Source organism: Gobio gobio, assembly GCF_949357685.1.
Source record: "Gobio gobio genome assembly, chromosome: 5".
In the NCBI taxonomy this organism is placed as follows: domain Eukaryota; kingdom Metazoa; phylum Chordata; class Actinopteri; order Cypriniformes; family Gobionidae; genus Gobio; species Gobio gobio.
The window spans coordinates 12,667,123-12,689,240 of NC_137101.1; the positions used below are offsets into that span (position 1 = coordinate 12,667,123).

At 44.3% G+C, this 22,118-nt stretch overlaps 2 protein-coding genes across 2 annotated transcripts; both read right to left on the reverse strand.

The window, feature by feature from the left end:
• Positions 1 to 170: 170 nt before the first annotated feature.
• On the reverse strand, positions 171 to 5,460 carry LOC307126072 (scavenger receptor cysteine-rich type 1 protein M130; the record flags this gene model as incomplete). Its single annotated transcript, XM_079816443.1, has 13 exons — positions 171 to 214; positions 544 to 588; positions 1,186 to 1,266; positions 1,359 to 1,574; positions 1,680 to 1,994; positions 2,134 to 2,205; positions 2,355 to 2,657; positions 2,833 to 3,150; positions 3,226 to 3,549; positions 3,664 to 3,978; positions 4,233 to 4,541; positions 4,658 to 4,975; positions 5,403 to 5,460. The coding sequence occupies 13 exons, from the start codon at positions 5,458 to 5,460 to the stop codon at positions 171 to 173; spliced, it is 2,718 nt and encodes a 905-aa protein (XP_079672569.1).
• A 1,238-nt stretch (positions 5,461 to 6,698) lies between these two features.
• On the reverse strand, positions 6,699 to 22,035 carry LOC307126075 (scavenger receptor cysteine-rich type 1 protein M130-like; the record flags this gene model as incomplete). Its single annotated transcript, XM_079816448.1, has 22 exons — positions 6,699 to 6,748; positions 7,038 to 7,088; positions 7,255 to 7,323; positions 7,412 to 7,477; positions 7,669 to 7,728; positions 7,909 to 8,004; positions 8,103 to 8,303; positions 8,405 to 8,719; positions 8,898 to 8,969; positions 9,059 to 9,361; positions 9,479 to 9,796; positions 9,873 to 10,196; positions 10,305 to 10,619; positions 10,721 to 11,035; positions 11,209 to 11,523; positions 11,699 to 12,001; positions 18,044 to 18,358; positions 18,457 to 18,753; positions 19,736 to 20,035; positions 20,315 to 20,629; positions 21,724 to 21,864; positions 22,002 to 22,035. 22 exons carry the CDS (start codon positions 22,033 to 22,035, stop codon positions 6,699 to 6,701), a joined length of 4,575 nt encoding a protein of 1,524 aa, XP_079672574.1.
• Between the last annotated feature and the right edge of the window lie 83 nt (positions 22,036 to 22,118).

The window sequence follows — 22,118 nt, forward strand, 5'->3', positions numbered from 1 at the left end:
CAGTGATTTGTGATTGAAAAGGTTAAAACTATCAAAAGGCCACTAAATATTTAGCCTTTTTTTGCAGAGGAGTGTACTGTATATTATCTGATATAAAAGCACCAGGAAGCAAATTAATAATAAAACAATTCTTATAAGAAGAAACAGTAGAAGCAGTAGTTGTAGGCAGTTTACACATTCTCTTCTTGTTCATTTGGCTCCTCTTCAACATACTCTGTTCATTAAAAAAAATCTCTGTAAATTTCGCAATATCATCAGAATTTATAGTCTAAACATGGACCAGCTGGTGACTACTTGAGCTGACAGCAAATGAAAATAAGTAAGATGATGAACAAATTATTTGTTTTAGATCAAATTGGATGCCAGAGGTGAACATAATAAGACATGTCTGATTGAAACCCCTCAGACTCTTCCCTTACAGCTCCAACATTTCATTCACGAGAGATGATCATCATAATTCTTCAGTGTTTCCTCTAAAGATGGACATGCATATTATGTAAATGTGGCATGCCAAAACAAACAGTAAAAAACTGTAAAAATCACCTTCTCTCATGGTTGTGGCATCATCATAGGTCTCATTCGTGCGATCTGTGTCAAAATACAGAGAGAGATAACATCACTGTCACAGTTACATCTGCTCTCCAACTTCATATTTATTTTGAAGTAATAATTTTTGTATGTAAAATTCTCACAATTGAGTAAATCATTGATGACATCATACTCTGGAGCCTCTTTATCCATTTTGTCTGCATTAATTAAAAAATAAAGCATACCAATAAAGCAAGTCAGTTAAAACAGGGCACACACTGTACTGTGTTAATATCATTTTCTGTAAAAAGAATTTTCTTGCAGAAAGTTACCAGCACCTATTCCATTTTCTTAAAAATGTTCTTACAGTGTAGAAAATGTATATCAACCAATAAGTTGTTAAATGATGAACTGCATTAATAAGAGAGTTCAGAAACGCTGACATGGATGTCTCCCCTCACACTAACATCTGTGCGCTGTGGTTTGCACTGTTGAATTCTGTGGTTAACAGCAGGAAGCCTAACAGGATTAACATTTCTTAACTTTAACTGTCAAAAAGACCTGTAGAATCATTAAACATGTCAGCATGGTAAAATAAAATAAAATTAAAAAACACTCATCACTTTGACTATTCAAATCTACAGTATAAAAAGTTACCCCTCTGAGTGAGGAGACGATTAGTGGGCCAGTAATGGATCTCCTCATAAACAGCCTCAGTCTTCTTAGAGAGAGCTGTGACTGTAGACAGACAAACCTGCTGTCAGTTCACAACACGTGACTGATCACACACTGAATAAGACACAATATGACAGTCTCTGGATCTCTCCTACCTCTCCTCATCCCTCTGTTCTGCTGAATCAGTATAAGCAGTGGCACTAAGAGCAGTAATAGCACAACTCCCAGTACAATCACAAGCACGGAGAGAGACGCTGCTGGAGGAGCTTGTGGAGGAGAGACTGATGTTGAGCTTGAGCGCACTGTCTGAGAAATTGGACGAGAAGCTGATGTTGTTGTGGCAGGAGCAGGAGTAGTGGACACTGACAAATCTGGAATAAACATGCACAGACACATTCAAAATCATACAATTTGCACAAGTATTATTACTAAAATGCTGTAAAAATGACTTATATCGGTCAGTGTGTTGCTGTGACCTGCACAGGTGAGTCCAGCGTGCTCTTTGTGGGAGCAGTCAGTGTGTTTCTTCAGGGAGAGAGGACAGTCCCACAGGTGAATCTCATTCCCTCTGCACTCGACTCTGTTCAGCCACACAACACCTTCACCAGCACCAAAGGCTGAATTCCCATCAGCCCTCAGTGCTGCTCCACAACCCAGCTGCCTGCAGACCACCTGAGCATCGCTGATGTCCCACTGATCATCACAGACTGAGCCCCACACAGCGTTATGATACACCTCCAGCCTCCCAGAGCACCGGCCCTCCCCTCCACTCAGTCTGAGAGGAACATGCTCTAAAATGTACGCATCATACATGTGGAGACTCTTCAGTTATCTCTTACCATATAGATAATTCGCAAGTATATGTTTGATGAAAAAGCAATTAGACAAGCATATAGTGTTGCTCTCATTAAGAGAACAGAACCTACTCACTTGAACACTGTCTCTGGTGAGGAGATGCTGAACATGTCAGAAGACTCTGTGGCGACTCAGGACACTGTTTCTCTGAGATTACAACATGTGAAACTCAACAAACCTCCAATTTAAATGTAAACTAAACTCTTATGAAAAATTAAACAACTTTTGATTATGGTTTACTGTAAAAAAAATTATCTAAAATAAATAAATAATTAAATCATTAAATTAAGTCTTACCAAAGCAAGTGATTTTGGCCACCTCATTATCATAACAGTTGTTCTGGCCCCAGGGTAAAGACGGACACTGCCACAATGTTTTGTCATGTTTTCGACATTTAAGATGATCTAACCAATTAAGAGCAGATTTCAGGCCCACTGAATATCTGGGTTCACTGCCAGATCTTCCACAGTTCAGCTCTTGACAGATCAGACTCGCTGTGTCTCTGTCCATCTGGTTTAAACACACATTCCCCCAGGATCCATTGTAGAAAACCTCCACATTCCCTTCACAGCCCTCAGTTAACCTGATCTCTTTAAACTCTAGACAAAAGATGTTCAATTCAATTCAGTTGTTTTTATTTTTGTAAATTAACTAAAAAACTATTTGATTCCAAATACTATATTAATATAAATTTCTTGTTGTATATTGAAAGATTGAAAGTAGCAGCTGTTGGTCAATTATTTGCAATGATTCCTAAAATGTGTGAGACTTTACCTGAGCAGACAACTCCTACATCCTCCTTGTGTTGACAGTCATGTTTTCCCCAGCCTGGAGAAGAGCAGTTCCACAGGGACGTCTCATTCCCCTCACACTCCACCTCATCCAGCCATATGGGTCCAGAACCAGGACCAAACCAGGCTGGTACCTGCTGGTTACTGAGGGCCACTCCACACTGCAGCTGTCTGCACACCACATGGGCATCTTTAATATCCCAGGAGTCATCACACACTGTCCCCCATGAGCCGCTGTGAAGAACCTCCAGCCTCCCTGCACAGTCTCCCCCAGAACCCACCAGCCTGATGGACCCGCGAACTGATATTCAGAGAGAGAAAACACATTATTGATCACTAACAACTGAAGAATCTGCCCAGATGTTGCTCTTCTCACCAAGGCAGGTGATTGACAGCTGTTGTGTGGAGCTGCAGTTGAGAGTTTGTGGAGAGCTGCAGTTCCCCAGATGAGCTTCACTCCCAGAGCACTGGAAGCCCGTCACACACTCATGACTGTGTTCAGGACTGGATGAAGAGGAGCTGGAGAAGTTCAGCACAGAGCCACAGCCCAGCTGTCTGCAGACCACAGAGGATTCAGTGAGACTCCAGGAGTCCAGCAGAACTCTCCTCCAGACCTGATGGATGGAAACTTCCACCTCCCCCTCACACTGTCTCTCTCCAGACAACCGCACCAGACCATCATGCACAGCCAGAGAGGAACCTGAGTGAAATATCAGACATTTTACTAAAATATTGCAAGATTGAGAATATGCTTTACATTAATATTACATTTACATGATGAGAAATAAAGTCAGAAATAAATGAAAGAACTCACTAGAGCAGATGACTCCAACATCTCGTCTATGAGAACATTCAGTTCGACTCCATGAAGAGATGGAACATTCTGAAAGTTTTGTTTCATTCCCGTCACAATCAAACACATCAGCCCAGATTTCACCACTTCCCTCTCCAAACCAGTCTGATCCCACAACAGACACAGCAATCCCACAATTCAGTTGTCTACAGAGGACACTGGCAGCTCTCATATCCCAGCATGCATCACACACTGTGCCCCAATCATTGAGGAACCGAGGCTCCAATCTTCCAGAACAAGAGTCTGAACCGTTTACCAGTCTGAGATCTGTGTAACCTGTGCACAGGTTATTGAAACAAAACAATAGTTTAAGGACACTTTAGAAAAGAAAAATTATCTCTTTATGTGTGCAATATTTTTTTCTGTTTTATTTATTTATTATTATTATTATTATTATTATTATTATTTTATTATTATTGTTTTAAATCTGTAGCACTTTGAGATTTTGTTTAATGTAAAGTGCGTTACAAATCAAATGTATTATTATTATTGTTAATATAGATGTAAAGAGGTGTCAAATATTACTTAACCAGAGCATATTACTCCTACAGCATTGTCATGGGAACAGGGTAAAGGTGACTTGGACGTAGGACAGAATGCAAAGTATGATTCATTTCCTCTGCACTGAATCTCTTGTGTCCACATCTGAGCGTCTCCTTTGCCAAAAGCAGCTTCTCCCAGCACCTGTACAGGAGCTCCACAGTCCAGCTCTCTACACACAACCTCTGCATCCTGCTGGTCAAAAGCAGCAGCACACACAGACATCCACGACTTTACTTGAAGTATCTCTAATCTCCCAGAGCAAAGATGAGATCCATTAATGAGTCTGGGGAGGCGACCTGTGTGTTTACATTAAAAAAACAACAACATAATAACTATTTCATTATTAACATAAGGGCATCAATTCTATTCAGTTTATTTTGTTAACAAAACATTTAATATTAGACAGGCTTGCCTATGCAAATTACTCCAGCATCTTCATCATGAGCACAGTTATTTTCACCCCATCTTTTGTTGTTTTTTTGTTTACATTTTATCAATGTTGTCTCTGATCCAGTACACATCACTTCATCCATCCATACTGGTCCTGATCCTGGTCCAAAGTGAGCAACACCAACTGCACGTAATGCTCTACCACAGCCCAGCTCTTTACACACCACTCCAGCATCAGTCATATCCCAGCCATCATCACACACTGTTCCCCACTGACCTCTATGATGAACCTCCACTCTACCAGCACAAGGACTGTTACCACCAACCAACCTCACGCTGCCTGCACACAAGAGTCATGTAGAAAGTCCCTACATTTATAGATAAATTATGCTGTTTTTTATGCAGCATAATTTTATAATTCTATGGTGTGAAAGTCACTTTTGCATTTCACTCAATATGAATATGAAAACTGCATGTATAATATTATAACACATCTAACCACAAGACCATTAAAAAAAATCAATGAAAAAAAATAAAATCAGTGAGAATAAAATGTTTTGCTTCCATAAGCAATTTTTTTCTCCATAAAATAAATAAATATCAGTATGGAAATACAAACAATAATCTATATAAATGAAACTAAGAGAAATAAAATATTACACAAGTTATTGATGGTACACAGGAAGATTCTTATGTTAAATATTAAACTACTTCCATTTAATATGTTGAAAGGAACTGATTGGCCCTTTAACTAAAGGTAAAAATACCTGCAGTGGTGAGTGTGATGACTGTGGACATCAGTAATATTGTCAGACAGCTCTTCATCTTCCTCTGCTCGGCACTTCAGTACAAACTTTTCCTCAGCTCTCTTAGCAATTTGTTAAGAAAAAGAGACTCTTGTCTGCTCTGGTGAGAAAGATAAAGGTAGAGAAAGGGGAGGGGGCTTCTGACGACCGCCAATCACACTCAGAGTTAAACTTCAAGAGAACAGTTACAACAACAAATCAGGCAAGGCATTTTCAATTTTCTCCATATAAGAGAACGCACTGTTGAAGAACAGGACTCCTCCTCTACCTTACAGAGACACTTTACTGAGGAGTCACACACAACATGATAAAGTGCTGAGAAAGTCACCCAGCTGTCATGAGAGTGAATGTGGGAAACACTTCAGTGTACATACAGCGCCAAAGTCTGACACCTGCAAAGAAGAGATTCAAGCTCTGATAACTAACTGCTGACAACAAACACTGATAAGACAGAGACACATATCAAAGTATTACGCAATAACAGTATACAGTATTTTATTGAAGTTTATTGAATTTTGCATTTTTGTTTAAAAAAACAGTTTGTTGAAACAAAATGTGTTGCAATATTCACGATTTCACAATAATAATAACAACAATGACATAATATCCATGCACAGTCATTCTGATTTTAATCGCTAAACAGAAAATATTAAAATCAATTCAAAACAACAATCAAATTAGACACAAATATAAAACAAGTACATAAAACAAACATGTATGCCATGTACTGTATGCCAGAAAAAGCCTCTGCAGGACATAAAGTGAACAACATGCTCTTCTGCTCAGTTGAGAATCATTACAATCTATTGAGGTGAATATCCTTGACCACATCTGCTGCTTAAATGCATTTCCCAAAATACATTCCAATGATATTTATCAAAATATATGTGTCCACCATCAGTGGGTCTACATTCAAAAGGATTATGATATTTTTTTATAAGCTGAAGACACTGTGAAATGTTAAAACATCTCAAATTATAACAATTATATACAAATTGACAGAAATGTTTCAATGCAATGGGATCACAAAAACAATGTGATTTGTAAAAAAGAGAAATTTAAACCTTTTGAAAAAGCCAAGAAAGCTATTTTTTTGTCAAACGAACAATTCAGAACAGATTAAATGTAATTGATTTAGTAGATGTCAATGTTACATAAAAGATTGTTGGACAGCAGTTGAAACTTGTATAGCATCCTAAGAAACTGCAGCCCACTTCAAAGCTATGAAAGCATTTGAGGCAGTGGGTGTGGTTTCAGTTACACAGCCCCTCCCTGTTTTCCTGACTCCTCCCCCACATCATCATAGTCTATTAGAAAACAACAGCCAATGAATGTATCATTATATGCTTTAAAAAGTATTAAAAGTTAACACTATATTGGCAGTCAAGTTGAGTGAGCTATCGTGATCACAGAAATTGATATTATAAAGCAATTAAAAAGCTTAACGCAAATTCAGTGTAAGGTAAAAATGTGTCAGTAACATACCAAACCCGTCACTCATATACTCCCTGACAATCACATGAGTTCATATGCCACTATAATTTGAAGACAAACAAATAAAACGTGTAATTTAAGAGAGTAATTTGAAACCCACACCTGCTTTATCATTGGAGAATTGTCGTACAGTGATGACATCATCATAGTTTTCTGGTAAGTCAAAATATAAAATAGACAACAAAAAAATGTAAACATGAATGCATCTATTAAATGTACAAAATTTGGGATTTTGAAAAATTGATTTGGCATTTGTATAATTAAAATGCATGTAAATCTATATTGTTAAAACCTGTAGAAATGATAATAAGAAATAAACCTGTATCACGAGATCTCAGTCCAACAGTGATTACATCATCATAAATCTCAGGTGTGACTTGCTGCTCTTCTGAATGAGTTAATAAACAAAAACTGCTTTCACTATTCAGAGACCCAATAGTTAATTTAATATAGTGAAATCAGTTAAAGTCACTGACCTTTTGGCCCTTCAGTGGTGTTGATATCATTATAGTAGTCAGGTGCGGCTCCTACTGTAGAATTTGCTTTAAAAAGCATGGATGAAAGGTAAAAAAGATTCAATAAATCCTTATCTGAATTATTATGTGCTGAATGTTTTATACAATTTAAACTCAGTGAAGATAACCTGCTAAGTGAATGTTTTTAATTTATTTTAAATCCATTAATTTCTGTATGTAGCAGATAAGATTAATATGTTATATTTGAGTCCTCTAACCTGAAAGAAGCTCATCAGCATCTTCATACCCAGAATGCTGTTCTTCAGAAAGCACACTTCCTATTATGGAGATCCATCAGACACGCTGAATGATATTGACAGTTTGACACACATTGATTCACTAATACTGTATCATTTCAGATAACACACAAAACTCCAACAAATGGATTTATGTGATTTACTCTACTAACCTGTGATTACCCTTTTGATCACCACAAAGACTCTCAGACATTTACTCACCCCTCTGAGTGAAGAGACTGCGTCTATTAGTGGGTCTGTGATGAAGCTCCTCATAAACGGCCTCAGTCGTCGTCCTGTGTCTCCTCTTAGAGAGAGCTGTGAGTGTAGACAGACAAACCTGCTGTCAGTTCACAACACATGACTGATCACACACTGAATAAGACACAATATGACAGTCTCTGGATCTCTCCTACCTCTCCTCATCCCTCTGTTCTGCTGAATCAGTATAAGCAGTGGCACTAAGAGCAGTAAGAGCACAACTCCCAGTACAATCACAAGCACGGAGAGAGACGCTGCTGGAGGAGTTTGTGGAGGAGTGACTGATGTTGAGCTTGAGCGCACTGTCTGAGAAACTGGAGGAGAAGCTGATGTTGTTGTAGTGGACACTGACAAATCTGGAAAAACATACAGACACATTCCAAATCATGCAAATACACAATTAATAATATCACTAAGATGTAAAAATGACTAATATTGGTCAGTGTGTTGCTGTGACCTGCACAGGTGAGTCCAGCGTGCTCTTTGTGGGAGCAGTCAGTGTGGTTCTTCAGGGAGAGAGGACAGTCCCACAGGTGAATCTCATTCCCTCTGCACTCGACTCTGTTCAGCCACACAACACCTTCACCAGCACCAAAGGCTGAATTCCCATCAGCCCTCAGTGCTGCTCCACAACCCAGCTGCCTGCAGACCACCTGAGCATCGCTGATGTCCCACTGATCATCACAGACTGAGCCCCACACAGCGTTATGATACACCTCCAGCCTCCCAGAGCACCGGCCCTCCCCTCCACTCAGTCTGAGAGGAACATGCTCTAAATACATTGTACAGTAGAGTAATCAGAAGAGAACAGACATACTTCCTGGAGGTATGCATGTAGTTAAGTGCATGCCTTGAGATAAAATTATGCTGGTGCACCATGTCAGAACACTGTTACCTTACATTGCATAGCACTTATGATTTTTATGTTCTTTTCCATCACATTAACTTACCTGAACATTCTCTTTGATGTGGAGATGTGGAGCATGTCAAATAGCTTCGAGGGGACTCATGACTCTCCTGTTCTATAATTTTAAGTTAATTCAGTATATTGTACATGTATATTTATTTTCCATGTATTACTGCTATAGAAATTTGTCTGCATCAGTCTTACCTGAGCAGGTGATTTTGGCCACTTCATATTTATCACAGGCATTATTTCCCCACGGTGAAGATGGACACTGCCACAGATGTGAATCATGTGGTCGACATTTCACTTTATCCAGCCAGTTGGGAGCTGATTCCAATCTTGGTGTAGAATCAGATAAAACACCAGATCTTCCACAGTTCAGCTCTTGACAGATCAGATTCACTGTGTCTTTGTCCATCTGGTTCCAGCACACATTACCCCAGGATCCATTGTAGAAAACCTCCACATTCCCTTCACAGCCCTCAGTTAACCTGATCTCTTTAAACTCTAGATGCCAAATATCACAAAATTGGACCTTATGGATATTTAAATCTGTTGTTGAAATTTCAAAAAAACATATTAATTTTAAGCTTAATTAATCAAATACAACAATGTACTGTTTACCTGAACACACGACTCCTACATCCTCCTTGTGTTGACAGTCATGTTTTCCCCAGCCTGGAGAAGAGCAGTTCCACAGGGACGTCTCATTCCCCTCACACTCCACCTCATCCAGCCATATGGGTCCAGAACCAGGACCAAACCAGGCTGGTACCTGCTGGTTACTGAGGGCCACTCCACACTGCAGCTGTCTGCACACCACATGGGCATCTTTAATATCCCAGGAGTCATCACACACTGTCCCCCATGAGCCGCTGTGAAAAACCTCCAGCCTCCCTGCACAGTCTCCCCCAGAACCCACCAGCCTGATGGACCCGCAACCTGATATTCAGAGAGAGATAAACACATTATTGATCACTAACAACTGAAGAATCTGCCCATATGTTGCTCTTCTCACCAAGGCAGGTGATTGACAGCTGTTGTGTGGAGCTGCAGTTGAGAGTTTGTGGAGAGCTGCAGTTCCCCAGATGAGCTTCACTCCCAGAGCACTGGAAACCCGTCACACACTCATGACTGTGTTCAGGACTGGATGAAGAGGAGCCGGAGAAGTTCAGCACAGAGCCACAGCCCAGCTGTCTGCAGACCACAGAGGATTCAGTGAGACTCCAGGAGTCCAGCAGAACTCTCCTCCAGACCTGATGGATGGAAACTTCCACCTCCACCTCACACTGTCTCTCTCCAGACAACCGCACCAGACCATCATGAACAGCCAGAGAGGAACCTGAGGAGAAATTCTTATGTTTTACTAAAATATATCAGGTTTGAAAATATGTTTTACATCAATATTACATTTTGCATGACAAAGTCAGAAATAAATTAAAGGACTCACCAGAGCAGATGACTCCAACATCTCGTCTATGAGAACGTTCAGCTCGACTCCATGAAGAGATGGAACATTCTGAGAGTTTTGTTTCATTCCCATCACAATCAAACACATCAGCCCAGATTTTACCACTTCCCTCTCCAAACCAGTCTGATCCCACAACAGACACAGCAATCCCACAATTCAGCTGTCTACAGAGGACACTGGCAGCTCTCATATCCCAGCATGCATCACACACTGTGCCCCAATCATTGAGGAACTGAAGCTCCACTCTTCCAGAACAAGAATCTGAACTGCTTACCAATCTGAGATCAGCGAAACCTGGACAAAGAAAATAGGTTGGAAATGAATTATAATCCAGCTGAAAGAAGTTGTACCTAAATCAAAAACAAATGAAGCAACACTGAATATTGATACTTAACCTGAGCAGATCAGTCCTATAGTCTTGTCAATGGTGCAGTTGTGTTTGTTTAATGGAGATATTGAACAGAATGAAATATGAGACTCGTTTCCTCTGCACTGAATCTCTTGTGTCCACATCTGAGCGTCTCCTTTGCCAAAAGCAGCTTCTCCCAGCACCTGTACAGGAGCTCCACAGTCCAGCTCTCTACACACAACCTCTGCATCCTGCTGGTCAAAGGCAGCAGCACACACTGACACCCACGTCTGATCATCAAGTATCTCTAACCTCCCAGAGCACAGGTGAGATCCATTAACAAGTCGAGAAGGTATATGACCTGTTTATATCATATGAATGACAGTAAAAACAAATGCTAGTTGATAGTAAATAAAACAAATGCTAGTTAAATACCATAACATCAAATATTTATACATGCAGTTTTCCTAACAAAACACAATCATTCTTTGATTCTCCATAATAAATCCATGGGCAAGAAGTTAAATTATTTACTTGAACAGATGACACTGGCATCAATATTGTGAGTACAGGCATGTAAGCTCCATCCCCATGACCCACAGTTCTTTAGTGTCGACTCCGATCCAGCACATGATGTACCACTCATCCAGATTGGTCCTGTTCCTGGTCCAAAATGAGCTTCACCCAGAGCATCTACAGGTTCTCCACAGTCCAGCTCTCTACACACCACTGCAGCATCAACCAAATCCCAGCCAATATCACACACTGTTCCCCACTGACCTCTATGAAGAACCTCCACTCTACCAGCACAGCGACTGTAATCACCAACCAACCTCACATTCTTTTTATCTAAGTGACAGAAGAATACAGAGAGAGAGAGAGAGAGAGAGAGAGAGAGAGAGAGAGAGAGAGAGAGAGAGAGAGAGAGAGAGAGAGAGAGAGAGAGAGAGAGAGAGAGAGAGACTATAAGTAAAAGTAGGATATTTAAATAAAAATATAACTCTTATTTTACTTGAAGTCTCACCAGCACACAGTAGACCCTTGTACTTATCATGAGAACAGTTGTGTTTGTGTGATGATGACATTGAACATAATGAAATCTGAGACTCATTTCCTCTGCACTGAATCTCTTGTGTCCACATCTGAGCGTCTCCTTTGCCAAAAGCAGCTTCTCCCAGCACCTGTACAGGAGCTCCACAGTCCAGCTCTCTACACACAACCTCTGCATCCTGCTGGTCAAAGGCAGCGGCACACACTGACACCCACGTCTGATCATCAAGTATCTCTAACCTCCCAGAGCAACTGGAGTTTCCAATAAGCTTGACATCTAAATAAATAGATAAGATAAGAAACTTTTAAAAAGTATATATATTTTTTTTACAATATTTCCATAAACTGCTATTTTAATGTGAAATCCTTGTCATTATTGGTGGGTTAATTTAAGGATTAGTTATCCAAAAGAGGAAAACTGTCATCATAAAGCTGTGCATCACAATACGCCTTGGGTATGCCTGTAACCTTGGTTCCCTTTCGTTCAGTCACTCCGACGGACGTCTCGCCTAGAAGCCAATTACCTTCGAGGTGTTCAACAGCGCCCAATGGCGTGCCAATGCCATGGGCATGCGGAATTTGCATGCGTAACTCCGCCCCACCTCGTGGGTATATGAGGAAGTACGCTAGCAACATCGCATTATGTTTCTGCTTTGGAGCCAAGAGAACCTCTTCACTCCTTCAAGCCTGCTAACTGAGTCTTTGTCAGCCTTCGAGACGAACAGCTTTCCAGAGGCGTTGGTGTCTACGGCGCGTTCCAGTGATCGCATACTGCCTGCCTGCTGATCTGTGCAGTGGTCCGTCTGACAGCTGGTGTGTGGTCCTTGGGCGCTTCGGCGTCTCTGCGAAGCTTCCTCTCTAAAAGAGCTTACACGTGGCATGTCCTTTTCAGGATGTCTCGCCCGTGTACTTCTGGGTGTGGCCGGTCGCTGACTTCCTCTGATGGGCACAATCTCTGCTTGGTATGCTTGGGCGTTCAGCATGCTCAAGCAGCGTTTGTGGATGAGTCATGTTCCCACTGCGGGAACATGACCATCGCGGTGCTGCGGTCAAGACTCAAGGATCTTCGTAATGAAGTGAGAGTCCCCTCAACCACACCCCGATCTACCGTGCCCCCCGTGGCCGGTACTTCGGCTGGTGGTCAGGGTGACCTGAGGGTTATGGTGTGGAACAAAGCTCCGACGCTCATGCCTCGGGCCACACCCCCCTCTAGCGCTCCGCAACCCGTAAGTGTCCAGGCTGAAATCGCGGGGCCAGCTCCGGCTCCCTTGCGCATTTCGTTTGGCGCTCCGGAGGATGATGCGATGTCGGTCACCGCATCACAAGGTGGGCTCGAGTCCTCTGAGGATGATGACTTGGCTGTGCTACCGCCTTCGGGCGCACCAGCATTGCCCGAGTCGGACCCAGAGCTGACAGCCATGTTGTCTCGGGCAGCCGCGAGCCTAGGGTTAGAGTGGAACCCTCCACCCTGTCCCGAACGCTCGAGGCTCGATGATTGGTTTTTGGGAGCCCGCGCTGACTCACGTCAGTCCCCGCCCCCAATACCTTTCTTTCCCGAGCTGCATGAGGAGATTGCCCGGTCCTGGAAGTCCCCGTTGTCTTCCCGTGATCGGTCTGCAGTCTCCTCCGCCTTCTCCACCCTTGATGGGTCCGCGGCTAAAGGGTACACTGGGGTCCCCCAGGTTGAACATTCTGTTGCGATGCAACTGTGTCCTCAGAGCGCTTCGACCTGGCGAGGCGATCCTAAGCTCCCCTCCAAAGCCTGTCGATTCACATCAACCTTGGTGGCGAAATCGCACAGAGCTGCGGGGCAGGCTGCCGCCTCTTTGCATGCCATGGCGATCATTCAGGTCTACTAGGCCAGGATCCTCAAGGACATGCACGAGGGTGGAGTTGATCCGGGGCTCTTAGATGAGCTGCGTGCCGCCACCGACCTCGCTCTCCGGGCGACGAAGGTGACCGCACGCTCCCTGGGTCAAGTGATGTCCACAAATGTGGTCCAGGAGCGACACCTGTGGCTAAACCTGGCCGATATGCGGGACACCGAGCAAACACGTTTCCTCGATGCCCCCATATCCCAGGCAGGCCTCTTCGGCGGAGCGGTTGAAAGCTTCGCCCAACAGTTTTCAACCTCCCAGAAGCAGACTGAGGCTATCAAGCATATACTGCCCCGGCGGCCAGCTGCTGCTTCCACCCAGCCGCCGGCACAGTCGCCTCAGCCTGCTCGCCGCCGAGGATGCCCTCCTAAGGCTCCCGCCCCTCCCACCCGGTCCAAGCAGCAGCCTTCACCCGGGCCGGGTCACGGAGGAAGCCGTAGGAAGGCGTCCCAGTCCCCTCAGGCCGCCCCGCGCCCCGCTAAACGCCAGGCCAAGCGGCGCTCCTAAGACGGACGGCTCAGGGATGGAAAATTCTTTCCAGGAGATGGTAGCAGGACCACTCCTTCCCCCGTTGGAGGGCCGGGGGAGAATCCTTTGTTCAGCTGCTGGCCCCCGGGTCAGCAGCACCCTAATTTGGTCAATGAAAGAATTAACACTCCCATCCCTGAGCCCCCAGAGATCGGTGATGCCAGTGCGCGCCACCCACGGGTTCCGCCACACGCATCCCTCTCTGTCGCCAGCCTCCTGGCAGAGCAGACCCCAGTGGAATGTGCGTCCTTCCCTGGTCTCCTCTGTCAGGACGCAGCCGTTAACCGCACCCCCACACCGGGACGCCCAACAGCCTCCCTTGTCCGGGTCGTTAACGCTGCATCGCTGCCCCACACCGGGTACGTCTGTAGTCCGAATGACCCCGCTGGTGCAGTTCCTGGGAGCCTGGCTTCAGATTCCAGGGCTGTCCCGCTGGGTCGCGAAGACAATCAGGCGCGGCTACGCGATTCAGTTCGCGCAGGCTCCTCCCTGCTTCCGGGGAGTCCGCTTTACTATGGTCGAGGCCAATGCCCCTGTCATGCGAGCGGAGGTTGCCACCCTACTGGCGAAGGGTGCGATCGAGCCTGTCCCTCCAGCCGAGATGAAGTTCGGGTTTTACAGCCTCTACTTCATTGTACCCAAAAAGACCGGTGGGTTAAGACCAATCCTGGACCTGCGCATCTTGAACCGTTACCTACACAGGCTTCCATTCAAGATGTTGACAGCGAAACGCCTTTTCGAATGCGTTCGTCCCGGCGATTGGTTTGCAGCGATCAACCTGAAGGACGCCTACTTTCATGTCTCCATCCTACCTCGACACAGACCGTTCCTACGGTTTGCTTTCGAGGGGCGGGCATACCAGTACGCGGTCCTCCCATTCGGGCTATCTCTGTCCCCTCGCGTCTTTATGAAGATTGCCGAGGCAGCCCTTGCGCCCCTACGGCAGCACGGGGTTCGCATCCTGAACTACCTCGACGACTGGCTCATAATGAGTCACTCTCGAGAGCGGGTTTGCGAACACAGAGATCTGGTTCTCCACCACTTAGCCTGTCTGGGCCTTCGGGTCAACTGGGAGAAGAGCAAACTCTGCCCCGTGCAGAGGATCTCTTTTCTCGGTATGGAGATTGACTCGGTCGCCATGTGCGCGCAGCTTGCGAGCGAGCGTGCGCAGTCTCTGCTGACTTGCCTCCGTCAAATCGAGAGCAAGAGTGCGGTTCCACTGAAACACTTTCAGAGGCTCCTGGGGCATATGGCATCTGCAGCCGCGGTAACGCCGCTCGGATTGCTACATATGAGACCGCTTCAGCACTGGCTTCGCGATCGAGTCCCGAGATGGGCATGGCGGTCTGGCACGCTCCGGGTCCAAGTAACCCGGGCCTGCTTACAGACACTCACTCCGTGGTCGAACCTCAGTTTTCTACGGACCAGCGTGTCCTTAGAACGAGTTTCCTACGCTTATATGCGTTTCCCCCAGTGAGCCTTCTCGCACGAGGACTGTGCAAGATCAGGGAGGACAAGGAGCAGGTCATGTTGGTCGCCCCGTATTGGCACGGCCAGACCTGGTTCTCAGAACTACTACTCCTTGCGACAGCCCCTCCCTGGCCTATCCCTCTGAGACCGGACCTCCTCTCTCAGAGACGGGGCACCCTATGGCACCCGCGTCCAGCGCTCTGAAAGCTCCACGTGTGGCTTCTGGACAGGATGCGGCAGGTTTGAGTGGCCTGCCACCTACGGTGGCCGCCACCATCACTTCCGCTAGGGCAGAGCCTACACGACACCTCTATGCGTTGAAGTGGAACCTCTTCGTCACCTGGTGCTCTTCTCGCCAAGAAGACCCCTGGAAATGCCCGATCGGGTCCGTGCTTGAGTTTCTCCAAGAGGGGCTGGAGTGAAGGCTGTCTCCCTCCACCCTGAAAGTGTATGTGGCTGCAATATCTGCCCATCACGACCTCTTGGGAGACAAAAAGGTAAGTCAGCACGACCTGATCATCAGGTTCCTGAGGGGGGCGAGGAGACTGAATCCTCCTCGCTCTCCTCTCGTTCCCTCTTGGGACCTCTCAGTAGTCTTAAGTGCTCTGCAGAGGCCTCCCTTTGAGCCTTTGCGGTCGGTCGATATTAAGTTTCTGTCGATGAAGACGGCTCTGCTGACCGCATTGGCCTCTCTTAAGAGGGCCGGGGACCTGCAGGCATTTTCAGTTGACGAAGCGTGCCTAGAATTCGGGCCGGCTAACTCTCACGTGATCCTGAGACCCCGGCCTAGATATGTGCCCAAGGTTCCTACCACTCCCTTCAGAGATCAGGTAGTGAACCTGCAAGCGCTGCCTTTGGAGGAGGCAGACCCAGCCTTGGCATTGCTCTGTCCAAGACGCGCTCTCCGCGCCTATGTAGACATGACGCAGTGTTTCAGGACCTCAGACCAGCTCTTTGTCTGTTATGGTGGAGAGCGGAAGGGAAGAGCTCTCTCAAAGCAGAGGTTGTCTCACTGGATAGTGGACAACATTGTTTTGGCTTACCAGCAGCAAGGTCGACCATGTCCCCTTGGTGTGAGGGCACACTCCACCCGGAGTGTGGCCTCCTCTTGGGCTCTAGCGCATGGCGCCTCGCTAACAGACATCTGCAGAGCTGCAGGCTGGGCGACACCCAACACATTCGCCAGATTCTACAATCTCCGAGTGGAGCCAGTGTCCGACTATGTACTTGCCCCCCCGAGGGGCCGGTAATGGACCAGGCTCTGGTGTCTTCGCTTGCTCGCCACTCCACTCCACGGACTGGATACGTGCGATATTCTCCTCAGGTGAGCTCCCCGAGAGCCCTGAGCTCCTCCAGCACTGTCGACGCCGACATCAGTTCAGTCTGCCCTTTCGAGCCCAGACCCTCATGTCCGGCCAGGTGCCCCGTGTGCATGGTTCCCCTCCGGCAACCCCCACACGAGTATTTCCACCATAAGCCTCCTCAGTGAGCAGGTGTCTTTCCCTTGGCAAGCCCCTGCCACCCCCAGGGTTAAAAATCCACCTTCGGCTGGTACCCTAGAGTTTCCCATATGCAGCCCACAGCGGGTCATATGTGTACTCTCTAAGTCCTCCCCACGGGTAGGCATCATTGGCATTCTCTCACTGGGATATGCTTCCCAGTGTACCTTGGTAATCCTGTGATAAGTGGGAGTCCTACGGCCTTAAGTGGCGGGATCTCACACTTACGCAGGGCGCTGGATGACAGCTGAGTGGCGCGGTTATATTGGAACCCCCATTCGTCAGTCACTGACGTACGTCGGAGTGACTGAACGAAAGGGAACGTCTCGGTTACGTATGTAACCCTCGTTCCCTGAGGAGGGAACGGAGACGTACGTTCCTTAGCCACGTCAGCTGTGCTGCTGGAATGCGGAGTTCAGATCTTGGCTCCGCAGCAGATACATAATGCGATGTTGCTAGCGTACTTCCTTATATACCCACGAGGTGGGGCGGAGTTACGCATGCAAATTCCGCATGCCCATGGCATTGGCACGCCATTGGGCGCTGTTAAACACCTCGAAGGTAATTGGCTTCTAGGCGAAACCCCCATTCGTCAGTCACTGACGTACGTCTCCATTCCCTCCTCAGGGAACGAGGGTTACATACGTAACCGAGACGTTCACTGAAAAGGGAAAGAGTATTTCTTTCTTTCTTTCTTTCTTTCTTTCTTTCTTTCTTTCTTTCTTTCTTTCTTTCTTTCTTTCTTTCTTTCTTTCTTTCTTTCTTTCTTTCTTTCTTTCTTTCTTTCTGTACCTTTTGTACTCCACAGAACAAAGTCATACAGGTTTGGAAAGACATGAAGGTGAGTAAACAATGAAAGATTTTTTATTTTTGAGTGAACTATACCCTTTGAGGCAGGTGGATCATCAGTGATGTAAAAATAGGATGAGGTTTGGAGCAGTTTACCTGAGCAGATGACGCCTGCATCTTTTGTATGATCACAGTCATAAATAGCCCATTGTATCGTTCCACAATTCTTCAGTGTTGACTCTGATCCAATACATAACTTGACATTTGTCCTGACTGGTCCTGATCCTGGTCCAAAATGAGCACCACCCAGAGCATCTACAGGTTCTCCACAGTCCAGCTCTCTACACACCACTGCAGCATCAGCCATATCCCAGCCATTATCACACACTGTTCCCCACTGACCTCTATGAAGAACCTCCACTGTACCAGCACAGCGACTGGGACCACCAACCAACCTTACTGTAAAATTGCCTATATAATGAATACAAAAAGAAAAAAAATATATGGTGAGACTAAAATAATTATGATAAAAATAATACAATAAAAATGTAAGATGATCAAACCTGCACACACCAGTCCAACACCATTATCATCAGAACAGTTGTGTTTGTGTGATAGTAATGTTGGACAGAGGAGAATCTGAGACTCATTTCCTCTGCACTGAATCTCTTGTGTCCACATCTGAGCGTCTCCTTTGCCAAAAGCAGCTTCTCCCAGCACCTGTACAGGAGCTCCACAGTCCAGTTCTCTACACACAACCTCTGCATCCTGCTGGTCAAAGGCAGCAGCACACACTGACACCCATGACTGACCATCAAGTATCTCTAACCTCCCAGAGCAGCGAGAACCTCCAACCAGCCTGACTTCTGAAAGATCAACATTTAAGTTAAAGGAAATCAATACTGACTTATACCCCAATAATGTAAAAAAAAATAAAATAAATAAATTTGTCAGTAAAATGTGGGCAAATCCACTAAAAATTGTGGTGCTCTTTGCTGCACCTGCTGCATTCATTACATTACAATTTAGACTTATAAACAAGTTCTTTGTTTTATTTAAGTCTGACCTTAACAGTGTGTGTGCGGTCAAAATTGGAAAATGGTCAAGGAAAATAATAAGTGCTTCTGGCACAATTGTTTTGTACTATAACAGGATTTTTAGCTTACCTGAACAAATGACTTGAGCATTTCTATCAAGACAGTTGTCATGATAAATTGATTGCTCAAATCCACATTTCTTAAGTGAGGACTCAGATCCAGTACACATTGCATTTTTTATCCAAACTGGTCCTGATCCTGGTCCAAAATGAGCACCACCCAGAGCATCTACAGGTTCTCCACAGTCCAGCTCTCTACACACCACTGCAGCATCAGCCAAATCCCAGCCATCATCACACACTCTTCCCCACTGACCTCTATGAAGAACCTCCACTCTACCAGCACAGCGACTGTGACCACCAACCAACCTCACATTTATTTTGTCTGTGCATGTAAGAGAGCAATGGACAAAGTGAGTGGCAAATTAAAATGTTACAATAAAAAAATAAAATGTGGTCTAGACATCAGGTTAGACACCATATTGAATTTAACGCAAATGAAAACGAGGCTGCGAGGGATAGACTTACGGTCTTTACAATTGCACAGACTGTATAAAGGTCCTAGATCATGTCATTTTCACAACTAACAACTTTTTTGGGGGTTTTTGTCTACTGTAAGTCTTTTCAGAAAGACGTTTAGTGAGCTGAACAGTACAATCCATTGAAAATCACTGTACTCAGCCTCATTTTTGTTCCTGTCAAAAAATAAATATGGCTCTACCTAACTATACTATTGTACTTTGAACTCTTACCAGCACACAGCAAATGAATGTTGTGTTCCTGAGAATAATTGCTTTTGCCTGGTGATGATATTGTACAGCGGTGAATCTGAGACTCATTTCCTCTGCACTGAATCTCTTGTGTCCACATCTGAGCGTCCCCTTTGCCAAAAACAGCTTCTCCCAGCACCTGTACAGGAGCTCCACAGTCCAGCTCTCTACACACAACCTCTGCATCCTGCTGGTCAAAGGCAGCAGCACACACTGACACCCACGTCTGATCATCAAGTATCTCTAACCTCCCAGAGCAGCGAGAACCTCCAACCAAACGAACTTCTAAATAAGACAACACAATCAACAAAACCATGGTTTATATATATATATATATATAAAAAATCATAATTTATGGATGCTCAAGATCATGATTTGTAAATACAGTAAGTCAAATGATGTATAAGTAAATAGTGTAAAAGCATAAAAGAAAAGCACACATTTGAAATATATTTATTATTGAAGTGAACATTTTAATATCATTGTCTATAAAAATTTGAAGCCAACACGGAAGCAAAAAATCTTACATAGATATGAATTAGAATATGTAAAATACACTACCTGAGCAGATGACTCCAGCATCTTCAGTATGATCACAGTTTCTTTTACCCCATCCTGATGACCCACAGTTCTTCAGTGTAGACTCTGATCCAACACATAACATACGCTTCAACCAGACTGGTCCTGATCCTGGTCCAAAGTAAGCATCACCCAGAGCATCTACAGGTTCTCCACAGCCCAGCTCTCTACACACCACTGCAGCATCAGCCAAATCCCATTCCTCATGACACACTGTTCCCCACTGACCTCTATGAAGAACCTCCACTCTACCAGCACAGCGACTGTGACCACCAACCAACCTCACATTCACATGATCTAAATATCAAGCAATAATAATGAGAGAGAGAGAGAGAGAGAGAGAGAGAGAGAGAGAGAGAGAGAGAGAGAGAGAGAGAGAGAGAGAGAGAGAGAGAGAGAGAGAGAGAGAGAGCTAACGCGGGGCTAGTTGGTTTAAAACTTTCCACATGTCAGGATGACGAAACTTAGTGTGTTTACTAGTTGCCAAATCAACATTATTTAGAGAAAAAAGTCTGGCAAAATTACAAAATCTTTATTAAAATCAAAATCTTTAAGATATATTTTCATCTCTGTTTTTTATGTTTATTTAAAATAAGACAAATCTGATAAAATGTTAATCTTCTATTTGTTTTTTAACAGTTGATATAGTTATTTAATGCTGATCTAACCAGCAGAAGACACTTGCCGGGTTTAAATCCCAGTTGCGAAGGTGGGGGATGTTGTAACAGTGTGTTACAATGAGCCCCTATTAGAACTAGGCTATTCTAAAATTCTATAGAGAAACCATGAGAAAAAGGTGAATAATGACTGATAGTCAATATTCAGAAGCTATTAATTATTATTATGTTTTTAACTATGCTGTATAGCTGTGTTTTGCAGTGTGTTTGTTGTTAAACTATTTTAAAAAATATATATTTTTAATAACATTTTTAATTTTAAAAAAAAAGACAAAAGCCTGTTATTGCCTACAGGAACATATTCAAAATATTGTGACAATGCGATTACGCAGTCATAAAAAAACACACATTACAGTATAGTTTAATTTTAAATGATTAAAGAACACTATGGCCCGGTTTCACAGACAGGGCTTAGACTAAGCCAGGATAAGGCCTTAGTTCAATTAGGACATTTAAGTAACTTTTATAAACGTGCCCAAGAAAAAAACATTGCTGGTGTGCATCTTGAGACAAAACAATGCCACTGACATATTTTAAGATTTGTCAGTGCAAGATTCTTTCAGTTAAAATAGCTCAAACATGCATTTTAGTCTAGGATTAGTTTAAGCATTGTCTGTGAAACCGGGGGAATATGACCCATTCATTTCTGGAGAAATTTCATAAAAATAAATTAATCTCTATCATTGTTTATATTGTCTACTCATGTCTACTTACCAGCTGTGATGAGTACTATAACTGAAGACAGTAAAATGAGTGTCAGACATCTCTCCATCTCCCTCTGCTTGATTAACTCAACGTCCAGTACAAGCTTCTCCGCACTGATGATACAGAAGTACAGGCATCCTCTCAGCCCCCCTAATGAGAGAGAAAGAAGTCCGACACCCGCCAATCACACTCACTGTTACCTTATTAGACAGAACAGAGGAAATCATCAAACAACTTCAGTGACGAATCAAAGGAGGCATTTGTGACTTTCTCCATATATATCTAACTGTCAGGGCTGATGAACTCCTCCTCCCTACCCATCAAGACACATACACACACACACAAACAAACAAACAAACGTATTTGACTAACAGGAGACAGGAAACTCTCCAGTTTATTTACAG